Source organism: Psammomys obesus, unplaced genomic scaffold (assembly GCF_907164565.1).
Source record: "Psammomys obesus unplaced genomic scaffold, mPsaObe1.curated_primary_1811, whole genome shotgun sequence".
In the NCBI taxonomy this organism is placed as follows: Eukaryota; Metazoa; Chordata; class Mammalia; order Rodentia; family Muridae; genus Psammomys; species Psammomys obesus.
In genome coordinates, this window is record NW_026586383.1 from 12,296,687 (window position 1) to 12,314,663 (window position 17,977).

The 17,977-nt window shown below is 40.6% G+C and overlaps 2 protein-coding genes and 1 pseudogene across 3 annotated transcripts in view; 1 reads left to right on the forward strand and 2 right to left on the reverse strand.

Moving 5' to 3' along the window:
* Fyco1 (FYVE and coiled-coil domain autophagy adaptor 1) overlaps positions 1–17,977 on the reverse strand; it is a 73,254-nt gene that overhangs the window by 7,276 nt on the left and 48,001 nt on the right. For both annotated transcript variants that reach the window (XM_055601635.1, XM_055601636.1), the window contains exon 15: positions 7,625–7,720. In XM_055601635.1, coding sequence (XP_055457610.1) covers positions 7,625–7,720 — 96 coding nt within the window. The remainder of the gene's footprint in view (positions 1–7,624; positions 7,721–17,977) is intronic.
* LOC129672301 (40S ribosomal protein S28-like) lies at positions 5,956–6,778 on the reverse strand (annotated as a pseudogene).
* On the forward strand, positions 15,034–16,062 carry Cxcr6 (C-X-C motif chemokine receptor 6). Its single transcript, XM_055601538.1, has one exon. The coding sequence runs from the start codon at positions 15,034–15,036 to the stop codon at positions 16,060–16,062; it is 1,029 nt and encodes a 342-aa protein (XP_055457513.1).

The following is a 17,977-nucleotide window of genomic DNA, read 5'->3' on the forward strand; positions in this document are numbered from 1 at the left end:
ACACACACACACACACACACACACACACACACACACACACACACATATACACACACACACAGTACCATCACCAACATCAAAATAACAGGACCTAACAATCATTGGTCATTAATATCTCTCAATATCAATGGACTCAGTTCTCCAACAAAAGGACACAGGATAACAGAATGGGTGTGTAAACAGGAGCCATCATTCTGCTGCATACAAGAAACACATCTCAGCAACAAAAATAGACACTACCTCAGAGTTAAGGGTTAGAAAAGGTTTTCCAAGCAATGGATCCAAGAAGCAAGCTGGAGTAGCCATTCTAATATCTAATAAAATTGATTTTCAACCACAATTAATCAAAAGAGATAGAGAAGGACATTTCATACTCAAAGGAAAAATCCACCAGGATATCTTAACTTTGATCATATGTGCCCCAAACAAAAGGGCACCCACATTTGTAAAAGAAACATTACTAAAGTTTAAATCACACATCACCCTTTCCTCCCCTAGAAACACACACATTAATAGGGGAAACTTCAACAGCTATCTCTCAGCAATGACAAGTCATCAAGACAGAAACTAAACAGAGAAATAATGAAACTATAAAATATCATGAATTAAATGGGCCTATCAGATGTCTACAGAACTTTTTACCCAAACACAAAAAGAAAATATCTTCTCAGCACCTCACAAAACCTTCTCCAAAACTGAGTCAGTCATAAAGCAAGCACACCCGATACAAGAAAACTGAAATAACCCCTTGTATTTTATCAGATCTTAAAGCTAGACTAAACAAGGAAACTGAACAACTTTCTACTCAATAACCACTGGGTCAGGGAAGAAATAAAGAAGTTAAAGACTTCCTAAAATTCAATGAAAATGAAGGTACAACATACCCAAACTTATGGGACACAATGAAAGCTAAGGGAAAGTTCACAGCTCTAAGTGCCTTCATAAAGAACTTGGAAGACTTCTCATACTAGCAACAATAGCCAAGCTATTAAGCTTTCTGAAAGCTCTCGAACAAAAAGAAGCAAACACCTAAGAGAAGTAGGTGGCAAGAAATAAACTCAGAACTGTAATCAATAAATTAGAAATACAGAACATACAAAGAATCAATGAAATCAAGAGCTGGTTCTTTGAGAAAAATCAACAAGATAGACAAATCCTTAGCCAAACTAACTAAAAGGCAGAGAGACAATATCCAAATTAATAAAATCAGAAATGAAAAGGAGGATATAACAACAGCCACTGAGGAAATCCAAAGATTCATTGGGTCTTACTTCAAAAGCCTGCATTCCACAAAATTGGAAAATTGAAAGGTAATGGACAATTTTCTTGATAGATTCCACTTACCAAAGTTAAATCATGTTCAGGTAAAAGATTTAAATAGTCCTATAACCTCTAAGGAAATAAAACGGTCATTAAAAGCCTCCCAACCAACAAAAGTTCAGGGCCAGATGGTTTCAGTGCAGAATTCTGCCAGATTTTCAAAGAAGAGCTAATACTAATACTCCTCAAACTATTCCACAAAACAGAAGCAGAAGGAACATTGGCAAATTCATTCTATGAGGCCATACTCACTCTGATATGTAAACCAAAGATCCAACAAAGAAAGAGAATTTCAGACCAATTTCCCTTATGAACACTGATGTAAAAATTCTCAATAGAGTACTTGCAAACTAAATCCAAGAACACATCAAAGACATCATCCACCATGATCAAGTATGCTTCATCCCAGGGATGCAGGGGTGTTCAATATATAAAAATCCATCAATGTAATCCACCATACAAACAAACTGAAGAAAAAAAAAAAAACAACAACATGATCATTTCATTAGATGCTGGAACAGCTTTTGATAAAATTCAACACCCTTCATGTTAAAAGTCTTGGAGAAATCAGGGATACAAGGTGTATACCAAATTAAAAAACAATAAAAGCAATATACAGCAAGCCAATAGCCAACATCAAACTAAATGGAGAGAAACTTCAAGCAATTCCACTAAAACAGGGACAAGACAGGCTTCCCACTCTTTATATCTCTTCAATATAGTACCTGAGGTCCTAGCTAGAGCAATAAGAGAACTAAAGAAGAACAGGCAAATTCAAGTATTCACAGATGATATGATAGTATATATAAGTGACCCCAAAAATTCTACCAGAGACTACTACAACTGATAAACATTAGCAAAGTGGCTGGATACAAAATTACTAATTAAAAAAAATTCAGTAGCCCTTCTATATACAAACAGCAAACAGGACGGGAAAGAAGTTAAGGAAACAATATTTTATAATAGCCACAAATAATATAAAATATCTTGTTGTAACTCTAACCAAGCATGTGAAAGACCTGAATGACAAGAACTTTAAATCTCTGAAGAAATTGAAGAAGATATCAGAAGATGGAAAGATCTTCCATGCTCATGGATTGGTAGAATTAACATAGTGAAAATGGCCATCCTACCAAAAGCAATCTACAGATTCAATGCAATTCCCACCAAAAAGTCAAGATAATTCTTTACAGACCTGGAAGGAAAAATTCTCAACTTCTTGTAGAAAAACAACAACAACAAAATCAGGATAGCTAAATTAATTTTGTACAATAAAAGACCTTCTAGAGGCATCTCCATCCCTGATCTCAAGCTGTACAGAGCAATAGTAATAAAAACTGCATCGTATTGGCATAGAAACAGACATGTAGATCAATGGAATAGAATAGAAGACCCAGAAACAAATCCACACACTTACGGACACTTGATTTTTGACAAAGAAGTCAAACCATACAATGGAAAAGAGAAAGTATCTTTAACAAATGGTGATGATCTAACTGGATGTCTGCACTAGAAAAATGCAAACAGATCCATATTTATCACCATGTACAAAATTCAAGTGCAAGTGGATCAATGACCTCAACATAAAACCAGACATTCTAAATCTAATAGAAGAGAAAGTGGGAATACACTTGAACTCACTGGCACAGGGGACAACTTTCTGAACAGAACACCAACAGCTCAGGCTCTAAGATCAACAATTAATAAACTGGACCTCATAAAAACAAAAAGCTTCTGTAAGGCAAAGGACACTGTCAATAGAATAAAATAGAAGCCAACAGAATGGGAAAAGATCTTCAACAACTTTACATTCAACAGAGGGCTAATAAAGAACTGAAAAAATTAGACAACAACAAAACAAATAACCGAATTAAAAATGGAGTAAAGAGCTAAACAGATAATTCTCAACAAAGGAATCTTGAATGGCAGAGAAACATTTAAAGAAATGTTCAATATCCTTAGTCATCAGAGAAATGCAAATCAAAACATGCCTGAGATTCCAGTCAGAGTGGCTAGGATCAAAAACTGAAGAGAAGGCACGCGCTGGTAAGACTGTAGTGAAAAGGGAACACTGCTCTACTGCTGGTGGGACTGCAAACTCATACAACCACTTTGTAAATCGATCTGGTGGTTTTTCAGAAAATTGGGAATAGCCAAACCTCAAGACCCAGCTATCCCACTCCTGGGCAGATACCCAGAAGATGGTCTCCCCATCCCCATACCACAAGAACACTTTCTCAGCTATGTTCACAGCAGCTTTACTTGTAATAGCCAGAAACTGGAAATAACTATTCTTTCTCAACTGAAGAATGGATTAAAAAAATGTGGTATACGTGGTACAAGGGAATACTACTCAGCAATTAAAAACAAGAACATCTTGAAGTTTCCAGGCAAATGAATAGAACTAGAAAATATCATCCTGAGTCAGGTAATCCAAACCCCAAAGGACATGCTAACCCCAACCCATAACCATGCTATAATCCACAGATGGCAAGAAGCAAAGTTACAAGGTGAGCGTAAGGGAGGAATCTTATGCTTGAATCTCATTCAGAAGGGGAAATAAAACAGGCATTGGAGGTAGATGGAGGGAGGGGAGCAGGGGTGAGGAATTTGAGAAGGGAGAGCTGGGAAGAGAGGGCCAGATGAGAAAACAGAAATCAGTGGTAGGGGACATCTCTGCGATTTGCTAGAAACCTGGGATAGGGGAGGTCCCAGGAAGTCTGTGGGAGTCACTCCTAGCAGTGGGGAATATGGATACTGAAGTGGCCACCTCCTGTAGCCAGGCAGGACTTCCAATAGAGGGATAAGGACACCAACCTACCCACCAAACCTTCAACCCAAAGTCTGTCCTACCCATAAGATGTGCAGGAACAAAGATGGAGCAAAGATTGAGGGAACGTCCAACCAAAGACTGGCCCTACTTGAGACCCAGGCCATGGGAGAGAACCAATCCCTGACACTGTTAATGTTACTCTGCTACGCTTGCAGACAGGAGCCTAGCACAACTCCTGAGAGGCTTCACCCAGAAGCTGATGGAAACAAATGCAGAGACTCACAGTCAACCAACCATCAGACAGAGCCTGGGAGTCCTATGAAGAATTGAGGGAACAACTGAGGGAGTCGGAGGGGTCAAAGACTCTATAAGAAGACCTACAGGGTTAACTAACCTGGGACCATGGGGCTCACAGAGACTGAACCTCCAACCAAAGAGCACACACTGAATGGTCCTAGGATCTCTGCACATACGTAGCAGATGTGCAGCTTGGTCTTCAGTTGGACCCTCAACAACTGGAGTGGGGCCTTCCTTCTCTGACTCTGATGCCTCCCTTTGGATCCTGTTCCCCTAACTTTCAGTGACTTCATGTACCAGGGCAGGTTGGTACCCATGGGGGACCTCCCCCTTCTCTGAGGAGAAAGAGAGGGGAGAAGAGGGGAGAGGTGTGCAAGTCGGAGAACTGGGAGGAGAAAATGGGGTGCTGCAATCAGGATGTAAAATGAATAAATAAATAAATTTAAAAAGTAAAACTAAAGTTTAAAAAAAACCTCACTAGATAGACTCAATAGCAAAATGAATATTGATAGTTAAATTTGAGAGAAAAATAAAGATCTGAACAACACAGAAAAAAGAGACTGGAGACAGGGTGACTAGAACTTGAGAGATATTAACAAATGGCAAATCAACCAACCACTGGAGTTTCTAATGGAGAGGAAAAAGAGTACATCTCAAAAACACTCAAAGAAACAATAGCTAAGCACAGCTCAAATTTGGTGAAAAAGGCATAAGTCTCTACATTTAAGAACTGAGCACAACTCAAACAGAAAATGACCAAAGAATTCATGCTATGCACTACCCCAAGTAAATTTCTGAAAATAAAAAGAAAAATTCTTGACAGCAGTTGGAGAGAAATGATACACTGTCTTTTGGGGGAACATCAACACACCAATTTGGAAGACAGAAGACTTTTTAAATAAAACCATGAAAACCAGAGGAAGTGGTACCACATTTTTAAAGTGTTGAATGAAAACAGGCAACCGTAAATTCTGTATATACTTTAGTTATTTTACTGAACCACAGTAGTGCATTAAAGAAACTAAAAGGTAGAGCCTGAGGCTGTAGCTTGGTGACTGAACACCTGCCTTGGATATCTGAAGCCCTGGGTTCAGTTTCCAGAAGCATAAAAACACAAAACACAGAATTTAAAAATGAAATTATATACCATAGCCAAGTGTGATTTACCTCTAGAACCTGACTCAGGATATTAAAGATATGCCAGTGCACCCCAGCAAAAGACTCAGACGAAGTCTATGATTATCAACGGACGCAGAAAAAAAAACGTTTGACAGGTGTTAACACTCAAGTTGTCTTTAATGGTTTCTAACTGTCACTATTATGACTGTCATGCAAGAAACGTTCTGGTGGTTTTGTCTTTACATAAACAATTATTATTTCCTTAGAATAAATTTTAACCCTTTCCTGAGTTAAAATGGAACACAGGATTTTTGTTGCAGTCAAAAGACTTAAAAGGCAAGTCTTAATGTATACAAATTATGCTTTAAAAATAAAAAGTATAAACTGAAGCCCCTGATGCAGTTAAGACATACATCAGCGTTCAAACAGAGGGCCTGAAGCATCTTGGAAGGGGAGAAGTGGGCTAAATATGAGATAGCCAAGCTGACCACATAAGAGGAAGGTTAGGGCTCTGGGGAAAGAAGCCAGTGTCTATATGATCTGGCTGGTTCCACTTCCACAAAGGCCTGCTGATGGATATACACTAGCTGGTTCCTACTTTACAGCAGCCCTATGGAGGGACATATGTATACACCTCTGGCTGGTTCCCATTTCTACAGAGGCCCTAAGGGCACTGTTGCCCTTTTACACATCTTGTTCTTCTTCTCTTCTTTTTTTTTTTTTTTTTTAATAACACAAATGTTTTATTTAACAGTTGTAGGTCATCCCACGGATTAAGTGGTGGATATCCAGGACACAGCAGCAAGATCAGTCCAACCTTCGAGCCTCTCTTTCTGACTCCAATAGAGTGAGCACCATCACCCTCTCAAACTGGGTCTTTGATGTTTCAAATGATAGAACGGCCCGTGTCATCCATAAATTCCATACCCACCTGTGTACACTGTCCTTGCAAACCAGTCCTGCTTAGCACTTTGATTACCCTAGTCAGCTTGATAGACTGTAGAAGGCTTATGTCCATGACGGTGGTGATCTGGCAGAGAGGGCCATATTCTTACTTCTAATTCAGCTAACTGCAACAGACTAAATTGTGGGTAAGAACATCTCCTGACATGAATCTTCCACGTAGTCCAGAAGGAAGACCACCCCCAGGTACCCTGTAGACAAAGAGCTGGATATGAGGCAACACAGAAAGACTGTAGCCACATTTAGTAGGTGTGATAGGAGTTAGTGCTAGCTCTCCACAAACAAGATCAAGAGACCACGGTTAAACTACCAGTGGGTGCAGCTGAATGTAGCTCAGTGGTAGAGTACCTATCTCTTACCCATGAGACTTTGAGTTCAATTCCAAGTACTACCTAAAAAAATAAAAATAAAAATAAAAAACAACAAAATGAAACAAGCCCTACAAACTGGCCACACACAAGTAAGAAACAGAGGAGTTTAATGAACTAACAACAGACTTCACCAAGTTCTGAGACCAGCAATACCTATAAAAACAATACCTAGAGAGCGAGCAGCCAAGAGCCAGCCAAGACCAACAGCTAGCAAAGCTAGTTAGAGATGAACAGGAAGTTTTAAAATGTAATTAAATCCTCTGGGTGAGCAACATATAAAGAACACAAAATTATTTCCCTAGCTGGGTGAGGAAAATATGCACAATGTGGGATTCTTTAATTTACTTAGCTTGTGATTTGTCAGAGAATTATCCCATGTAAACAGAAATCACCCCAGTCTTTGTCTAGCTCCCTGCAGAAAACAGCTCAATGTTTTTCCCTCTCTTAGAACTCTTTCCACTTTGTTTCCTCACATTTTGTAACTTCTGTTAATAAAGCCTGCTTTTGCTTTACTCCTATGTGTCTGTTTCATTACTCATTTGGCTTGATGTCTGTCCTTTGGTTATGCCTTATTGTCTGGCATCCGAGTGTAGTCACATACACGTAGGCTAATACAGGCCCTGTTGCCCTCAGAGATCTGCATCATTCCATTGGTGGTAAACTAGAGGAGTGGGCGGGGCCAGCTCTGGCTCTGATAGGACCAATTTCCCCCTTCAGACTCCATCCCCCTGGGACTCCTCTCCACTGACACAGGAGATCCATTCAGCAGCTTGCCACTTACATCAGCTCTCCTGACTTCAGCAAGCATATTTCAGCATCCTGCCCCATGGGCATGTCTTCAGTATCTTCAGGGGTTAATGAATTTGATGTGGTGTCCCTGAAACATTACAAAAGAGAACAGGCCATCAGCTATCAGCACACAAAGACCTATAGCCCGAGGTCTACAATGAAGTCAAGCAAGGACAGCAGAGTGAAGACAACAGGGCTTCAAGAGATTGCCTAGATGGAGTGAGTATAAACATCAGTGAGTCACTCTCCCCTCCCACACCAGCAAATCCTTCTCTATGGGTTTGGGGGGCAGGTATGATAACAGCACCATTTGCCTCCTTCCTCCTTAGTAGTGGCCCTGGGAAACAACAACTGATGTCCTTGTAGAGTTGGTTCCAGATTAAGATGCCCTGACTTCAGCTGTGTGTGTTCCCACCGGGGCCCTATGCCCACCTTGGCTAGTAGATCTCAGGGGGTCTCATAATCCAACCACCTTCAGTTAACAACTATGCTCAAGAAGACATAAGCCCCCCAAGAAAGAAAATGGTTTGCTCCCACGTGAAGGCCTTAGTTAGAAGTCGCCTCCCAAGATGTTATAACTAGTGCCTTCTTAAAGGGTACTGGAGGACTTTCTCAAAATGCTCCAGAGGTATGATCAGTATGTCTCAAACTTTCTTCTCACCAAAGGCTCCTACCTGCTTATATACCACGCACATTCACTCCAGCTTCACATGTTTTCAAAAGTTTTGCAGCATTTTTGGGAACTTTGGCCTCTTCTAGGTAGTCAGGTAAATACATCAAGGATAAAGCAAGTTTGAGAATGGCAGGAAATAAAAGAAGGACCACTAGAGGGCACCCCATCTTCTTCTATAGCCACATTCTTTCCTATGCAAGTGGTTGTCTTAGAAGTGTAGAAAAATCAATATTTCCAAGCAACCTTTCTCCCTTCCTTGCTCCAGCAGTAGGGCCTACCATTAGCTTCTCCAGCTTCTTAGGGTGACATGCCCACCAGTCCACTGATGTACTCTTCCCTCTAAGGCAGTGGTTCTCAAACTTCCTAATGCTGTGACCCTTTAATACAGTTCCTCATGTTGTGGCGAGCCCAAACCATAAAATTATTTTATTGCTATTTTGTAACTGGAATTTTGCTACTGTTGTGAATTGTAGTGTAAATATCTGACACACAGGATATATGACATGTGACTCAAAAGGGTTATGATCCACAGAATGAGAACTACTGTTCTAGGGTGATGAAATCTCATTGCACACGGCCTATGCTTAACAAATGTCTGCATTACAAACCTCAGTGTAAGGGACTTTTCTATCCCAAATGTCCTCAAAGGTGGATGTAATCAATGCTTTTACAATTTACTAAAGAATAAAGAATGGTTCAAAGGTTAGGAGTACTTGCTGTTTTTCCAGAGGAACCAAGCTCAGTTTCCAGCACCCATATTAGGTGGCTCACAAATGCCCGAAATTCCAGCTCCAGGAGCTCCAACCCCCTGCCCACTTTTGGCCTCTTCGGGCATGAGCAGTCACATGCACACACATAATAAATAAAAAATAAATAAATAAATAAAATAATAAATCTTTGAAGCTGGAGAGATGGCTCAGCCCTCAAGGGTATTTGCTGTTCTTCCAGAGGATGCAAGTTTGGATCCTAATACCCATATGCTGGTTTACAACTGTCTGTAACTCCAGTTCCAGGGGAACTGACGCTCTCTTCTAGCCCTGCAGGCACTGTGTGCACATGGTGCACATACATACATGCAGGCAAAATACCTGCATAGATAAAAATAACAATTTTAAGAAAAAAAGAGAATAACGTGGTACAGAAACAAGGCAGAGACTAAGGGCCCTGCTCTCAAAGTGATCAGAAGCTCCTATCTCTCTGGGCATGGAGTCACCTAGGTACTTTCAGTTAGGCCTCTAGCATTTCTTTGTCACAAGTCTCAATATTGTAATTTGCTTTTCATTTTATTACTAGACAACATCAGGCTGCCAAGAACAGAAGGTTCACCAGAGGAATGCCCACCAGCCTGTGATGTCTTGCTTATGGTTTTCCTTGGGGGTCTCTCTCCATTTTGTCACTTGTTCTAATGAATCCCAGGCTCCAGCAGGGGACTGTGAGTCTTCAATTCAGACTGTGTTGCCCAACAGTGATCACTAGTCACAGATCGTCATGCAACTTACATGAATCAAAATCACATAAACGAAGACTTCAGCTCCTAGTTTTTACTAGCTATACTTCAAAGGGTTCAGTTGCCACACAGGCTGGTGTTACACAGCGTGGCATAGGACATATCCATCATGGTAACTGACTTCTTTCTGTATAACAACCAAGCAAAAAACAGCACTTCTAAGATCTTGGCTTCTACAGATTTGGTTCTTATGATCTGATCACAGTACACAAACCTGCAGGCCCACCCTTGTCACCGGCAACAGTGCCAATAAACAAGCCATTCCTGGCTCACTTGCAAATGGTTGGCTACTTCCCCAAGGATATTCAGACATGAGTTTGTTCTCCACAGCTCTGCCACCCATTAGTTCCCTGTGTTAACCTCTTCTCTCCAAAGCAGCAGAAAATGTGAAAAAAACAAAACAAAACAAAACAAAACAAAAACCCCAAAACAACAACAATAAAAACTCTGACTCCTAGAGGTAATAGTTCTGACTTGAGAATAGTTTCTAGGAATGGTGATAGGTCAGCACAATCTGACTTTCAAGATAAGACTGCAGCAAAAATGCCTAATACTTCCCTTCCATTGTTTTCTCAACTCTATTTTAGATGCTCAAGTATTCCAGAGGAAATGCAATACACAGACAATTAGGTATGCACTCCTGAGAAGTTTACATCTTTGATTCAAAGGAACTTAAGTACCTTGGACAATTAGCACTACAAGTATGAAAAGTAAAAGGCTATTTATTTGTTGGTAAAGTGGTTCCAAATGGACTAGGTCCTTGAATTTAGTTGCAAATCTTGTTTTACACAGAACTTTTAATTGCAGCCTAACTATGACAAAAGTACCACATATTCTCAATCTACACATGCAATCTCTCCACATTCACCCATGCATGTACCTATAGATGTTCATGCACAAATAATCACAGAGGGTTGATATGGGCCTTTGTTCTGAGGAAGATAAATGATTTCTAGAAGAGTACAGCAAAGCTTGACAAAGCTTAGGCCATTCTAGTGCTACCCTGAAAATGTAGGAAAACCAATCACTCGAATGCCCCAGGTTTAGGTAATTTTGTCTAACGGGCTACCTAGTCTTAAAAGGTATCTTTACAATGTTTTTAGACTTATTTATTTTATGTGTATGTGCATTTTGTTCACAGGTATGAACTGGTACATGGTTGTATGCTGCCATATGGGTGCTGGTCATCAAATCTGGGTCTTTTGAAGAACAGGAAGTGCTCTTAACTGCTGAGCCATCTTTCTAGCACCCGAAAGAAAACTTTTAGAAGGAGAGGTGCTTCAACTATCTCCCTTTCAGTATCTGGGGCTGCCTATATATCTATCCAACTGTTCATTGTTCACTGCATCTATGAGAAAGTGAGCAAAACCCAAGAATTGTATATGGAAGCCTCTAGCATAATACCAGTCTTACAGCAAAATCAAACACTAGTTTCTAGATTCTGGTCCTCCTCCCAGTTCATGACTTCCAGGGTAATTTCTCAGAAAAGTCAGCAATGCTAGCTCACAGAAACTAATGACCAGACTGTATTAAGCTCATAATGTTTACCACATGGGGAAGGTCCAGGAGGGCAACCCTAGGCAGTTCTAGCCAAGACAAGCATGGTAAGTGGGCATTGCCTGCCAGAGGCCTGTGGAGCCAGAGTGTAGGGCTACACCAGGCCCTCCGGCACAGCCAATCACCTAGGAGTGACCTAGTCCACTGGTCTAGGCATGAATAGAAACCTGAGCTTGTAGCTCTGAATTCACCAGTTATTTTGGCTCTGGTTGCTATGTAAATGGAGATAATATCTGGCCCTCAGGAGTGATAATGTAACATATGTGGTACATTTTGGAGCTACATTCACACAAAGTCTAGTCCATAGCATGACTTTGTATTGGCCTAGACCCAAAATGTTCTGAAGATATGTGTGACCAGTAAACAAACTAATTTTAATGGACAAAGTCCACCATCTTCAGTGGACTAACAAGTCAAGTCTACTTACTGCTCCTCTTGAGTTAACAAATGGAAACCTTATACCAGGTTTTAATAGCAGAATATATGCCAAGCCAAGAAAAAGGGAGTATGAAGCATCAGAGTCATGCTTTATCCTTGACGCCCAAATTAAGTGGGCGGGTTTGTCAAGCTTATCATGTGGATTCTGCCTGTAGGATAGAGGGGCAGGTCACTAGCTGAAGGCTCTTAAATCTTTGACGGAAACACAGACCACATCACAGAGAAGCAGAGGCAGAACTTTAGCGAGCACACTTCACTGTGGAACAAAGCTACTGAGGCTTCTCTATTGGTGAGTCATTTGCTTTCTTTTGTTGGGTCTTTCGGATTCCTGCCTGCAGCATGACCTGTGTACATGGTACAAGCTACTGAATTCAGCTACACACGGCTCCCATCTCTCATTGCTATAGTTGCTTTAAGGGTTAGAGAAATATGAAAACTACGTCATTGGTTCTAGAATATGGCAAATGCTTGTAAAAGGATTGGAAAGGTAGTGATGGCGTAACCAGACCCACCCAGGAACATAAACACAGAACACATAATAGAGAAGCAGAGGCAGACCTTTAGGAAACATACTTCACTCTGGAACAAAGCCATTGGGGCTTTTCTACTGGTGAGCTGCTGTTCTATTTTTAAAGCAATAATTTTTCTATGTTGTTATTTTATATCTTCAAAACAAGATATTATCCACAACTGCCATTCACTTTTTTCAGTATCAACACATAACTACAGACACTGTAGACTACAAAATAAATATATAAATAGGAGAAGAAATTAGTAATTTGTAATTCTGCCAGCTAAAGGCCAATGCTGACAGTGTTTGGCCTGTTAAGATTGTAGTCAAAATTATATTACCAAAGGTTCTTAAACAGTCTATAGAATACATGGTTCATGAAGCCCTAGATTATAGGCATGTGGACATTATTTCTCAGGGAAGGTCTACAGCTTTACTGAGATTCTCAAAGAGATTATTGACCACAAAAGGTTAAGAAGCAAGGTGTGGCACCAATCTCATTACTTGGGAAGTGGAAGCAAGAAGATCAGAGGTGCCATCTATTTGTCATAACAACAATAGCCCATGTTTTCAGGGTTTTTTTTTTGCACATTTTTTCCCCCAAATTTATTCTGTTTCCAGCAATTTATTTAAATATATTGAAACTTCTAAAATAATTAAAAGAATTTCTTAAATATTGGGGTTACATTTAGTACTTTAGATATCAGGCTTTTACATTTTATCCCAAGTTTTATTACTTTTTCATTTTCCTAAACCAACATTTTAATTATAAAAAAAAATTAACTTTTTGTATAAGAGGCAGTGATTTTGTATGTGTGTGCATTGTGTGTTTGTGGGTATCTATCTCCTAGTATTGGGTTTACAAGTGTGTACCAGCATGTCTACCTTTTGTAAAAATATGAGTTTTAAGGAATTAACTCAGATCCTCACGATTGCAAAGCAAACACTTTACTGACACCCATCTCCTCAGTCCAGTGATTTTTCAACATTCCATTTATACAGTCTAGTCCTTATCTGCCAACATAATTTGTACATTTTCTGAAGAGTCATGCTGGGGTTGGATCCAGAAAAAATAGGATAACAAAAAGGCAAGCACAAGTCAGGTAACAACAGAGAATTGAACGATACTCTTAGAAAAGCAAAGCTGTTTATTTTATATTTTAAATGATGAAAAGCAAACCTCCCCCATGTGAGTCAATAATATACACACAAATATCTGAGCTTATAGCACCTCGGAAAGCTGTGGAGCAGGATGTCTACTACCAGCCCATCAAGACCTGAGATCTAGCCTTGAGGTCTAGGTGGGGAATATTTACTGAATAGCCTTATCGTAAAGGCAAGGACCTTCCTTGCTGGTGAGAAAAGGCACCATGGCCCTAGGGAAGGTAGAGGCTGCATAAGCATCAAATGGAGACTATTTCCGCTTAGGGCTCAACTTCAGAAATGACCACGTGGATTAAAAGGGGAGGATGTCTTCAACTTTCACAAGCCTTCATCTGACCAGGGGATATTGTGTCTTGGTAAATCTTACAGCAGTTCTACCCAAATACTTGCTCTTTTTAAGACATCTAGAACCCACACTGGAAGGATATGAATCCACACTGGCAAGGTTGGCCTGGCACTCTCAGGTCAAATGCTGTCCCAGTTGCCCCTACAGCCAGGTCACAGGTTACATTACCTTATGTCCTACTTGTGGCCCTTGGTAAAGTCACAGAGTGGAGCAGAGTCAGAAACATGACAGTCAGGGAGGATGAAGTACTGGGCAAGAAAGGCATGCATGTTGCCTTTGCTATAAACTGATTTAGCAGCCACCCTACCTCATACACTATTCTAACTGGCCTTCCATTTGTGAAGAGACCCTTAGGCCCTAAACGGCTAATTAAGAAAGTTAAGGCCCTGCCTCCTCATTGGGCCATATACCTTCCTAGAGACTCCTTAAAAAAACAAAAACAAAAACAAAACCAAAAACAACAACAACAAAAACCAAACCCAAATCTCCAGGATCTGAAGCTACAGCATAGATGTCATAAACTGTTAGAGACAGTTTAGGGAGTCAGCATACCCCCTTAATTCCCTGGTAACAAAGCCAACTCTGTCAAAAGTTCTGGGCACCAGGAGGTTTTCTTTCCCTTTACACTCCACAGCTGAGAAAGAGTAAATAGGAAACACTCCTCAGTCAGGCATAGTCCTTACCATCTCCTAAGCCCCTGAAGATACCATTAAGGAAGCATCCTAGAAGGGACATTTGTTTTGGCTTTCATGCTTTTAAACCCAAGTGGGGCTATCTCAGTTAGGATTTCTAATGCAAACATCATGACCAAAAGCAACTGGTGGGAAAAGGCGTTATTGCATTACACATGTCCTGATCACCGTTCATCAGAGCAGAAACTGAAGCATAGACCATGGAGGAGTGCTGCTTGTTTACTTGCTTGCATGGTGTCTTTTTTTTTTTTTTTTTTTTAAAACAACTGCACAGTGTTTTATGGCATATGCATAGGGGAAACCTGAGATATTTTAGAATTAAAGAGTTCCCACACTGGCTGAAGTTTCTCCTGGGAAATGTCCATCTTCAGCACACTGCTATTATTGAGCATGATAATGGGTAGGGTTAGAGATGTCAATTAATAAGGACAGTGGGAATAAGGAAAGTCACTCAGACAGACCCAAATATAACTCTTGGGTTTTGACTCACAGGTGTTTTCCGCAACAGACGCCATGGATGATGAGTACAACGATACAGATCTCTTGCTCATCAACAATTCTAGTGATAACAGCTGGGACCACAAACGCTTCCTAAAGTTCAAGGAGGTCTTTTTGCCCTGCATGTACCTGGTGGTGTTTGTCTTTGGACTGCTAGGGAACTCCCTTGTTCTGATTATATACATTTTCTACCAGAAGCTGAGGAGTCTGACAGATGTGTTCCTGGTGAACTTGCCCTTGGCTGACCTGGTGTTTGTCTGTACTCTACCCTTCTGGGCCTATGCAGGTACCTATGAGTGGGTCTTCGGCACGGTCATGTGCAAAACTCTTCTAGGCATGTATACAGTGAACTTCTATGTGTCCATGCTCACTCTCACCTGCATCACGGTGGATCGTTTCATTGTAGTGGTCCAGGCTACCAAGGTCTTCAACCAGCAGACTAAATTGAAGATCTGGGGCCAGGTCACTTGCTTACTCATTTGGGTGAGCTCCCTTTTGGTTTCTTTGCCACATATCATCTATGGCAATGTTGAAAGTTTTGACAAGCTTATCTGTCAGTACCACAATGAGGCAATATCCACTGTGGTTCTTGCCACGCAGATGGCTCTAGGGTTCTTCCTGCCATTGCTCACTATGATTGTGTGCTACTCAGGCATTATCAAGACCTTGCTTCATGCTCGAAGCTTCCAGAAGCACAAATCTCTAAAGATCATCTTCCTTGTCGTGGCCGTTTTTCTGCTGACTCAAACACCCTTCAACCTCGCCATATTAATCCAAAGCACAAGTTGGGAGTACTATACCATGACCAGCTTTCAGTATGCTATCCTAGTGACAGAGGGCATAGCATACCTTCGGGCTTGCCTTAACCCTGTACTTTATGCCTTTGTTGGCTTAAAGTTTCGGAAGAACTTCTGGAAACTTGTGAAAGATGTTGGCTGTCTCCCTTACCTGGGAGTCTCAAGTCAGGGGAAGTCTTCTGAGGATAGTTCCAAGACTTGTTCTGCCTCCCACAATGTAGAGACCACCAGCATGTTCCAATTGTAGTATGCCTGGCCATACTTGAAGAGGCTAGTGTCAGAATTCTCAGGAGCATGGCTATGTTCTTCAGATGCAACAAGAAAAGCTCTGCTTATAGCATGTAGACTCTCATGGTGACATCACTGAAAACTGTGGCTGTTATACTTCTCGGATATAAACATACCTTGTTCTTAATATCTGAGCCTAATGCTCAAAGAAGAATGAATTGAGATTTTTAAGCACTTTCTCTCTTCCATCCCCAAGAATGCTGAAGCCAAGATTATGACAGTTAACTCTAGAGATCTCAGATTCTCTTTTACCAAGTTTGGAGCTAAAAGTTGAAGAGAAGCTACACCAGAAAAGTTGTTGATGGCATGTGACATACAGGGCTCCTGAGTTCAGAAGAGACAATGGGCAAGCAGTGGAAAGTTGAGAACTACCACCACAAGTACTGGTCCATGTAACTCAGATCTGTCTGTCATCAGGTACCTAACAGGATAAGACCAAGCTCTGATTCATCCAGGGGTCTGACTTTTGTATTGGTGATGCTTATGTTTTCTTGGATTAGTCTTGGAAAGAGCAGCATAAGGACTGAAAATAGGTCAAAATAAGTAAGCTGAATTTCAGTGGCCCACATAATGCTAGAAAAATGTATAAAACAGAAATTAAGAATATAACAAATCTAAGCAGCATTATTAGAGTGGACTCTAGTGGCTTTGCTCTCAAAAAAAAAAAAAAAAAGAAAGAAAGAAACTTTCCAATGCCTGCAACAGATAGTATGTACACACAAACATCAAATATTTTGAGTTTCATGGCTAAGAAATAAAACCTTTTAAAAGTTTTCAAACTGCTTTCATCTTTAGGTACGTTCTACTTTAATTTGGTATGCCTGAGACACACACACACACACAACCTCACAAACTGCACAAAAACAATGCAGTTAACTTCTAGGCCTAGAACAAAGGAGATAAGTTAAAACTAAACTTTAGGGCCAGTGGTCAATGAAAGAAATGAACTATAGCAATGGAAACAATCTTGCTTTCATGGTGGTTTCCTGCTCTTGCCTAAGTGTGGGGTACATTTGTTCAACCTCTGTAATACTGCTCCGGGATGAGGTAAACTGTACATGCCAGACTGACTGATGCTGACTAGATCCTGGCAATCAGATGACTAGGATGATGGGTGCTGTAGCACTAAATCATTCATAAATAAGAGTATCTCCCTAAAAAGGCTGACATAGGAGGGAAACTAACCCTGGGCTTAAGTCTGGAGAGAGCAGCCCAGGGTGCCTCCCTGTCCTTTACCAGGTAAAACCTGCAGCAACTCAATCTCCACCTCTCTCAATGTGCTTGCACCCATGCTCTAGCTCCCCAACTCCACTCCTTCCTCTCTTCTCCTTCCCTCCTTCCTTGCTATACAGCCATGGCCAGTCTGGAACTTGCTATGTAGACCAGCCTAGCCTTGAACTTACAGAGATCCACTTGCTCATGAATTTCAAGTGCTGGGTTAAAGACATGTCAGTACACCTGACCTGAACAAATCTCTTAACCTTTGGCCATTTATTTTTAGTGAGAAAGCACAAGTCTCTCAGTTGATTTGAGGAGCACTTCAGATAACACATATAAAACACCTAACACTGGCTGGGGAGGTAGCTCAGTTGGTAGGTGCTTGCCTAACATGCATGGAGTCCCAGGTTTGAACCCCAGAACGAGGTTTAACACACCTATAATCTCAGTGTTAGGGAGGTGAAGGAAGGAGGATTAAAACTTTAAGGTTATTCTCAGATAGACAAAGTTTGAGGCCAACTGGCTAAATAAGACCCTGTCTCATGGGGGGATGCAAAGTGAGTAAAGTGTAATTAAAAAAACAAAGAAATTAAAAATAAAGTATACTAATTAAAAAAAAAAAGACCCTGTCTCAAAACAAATCAAATAAAAAACAC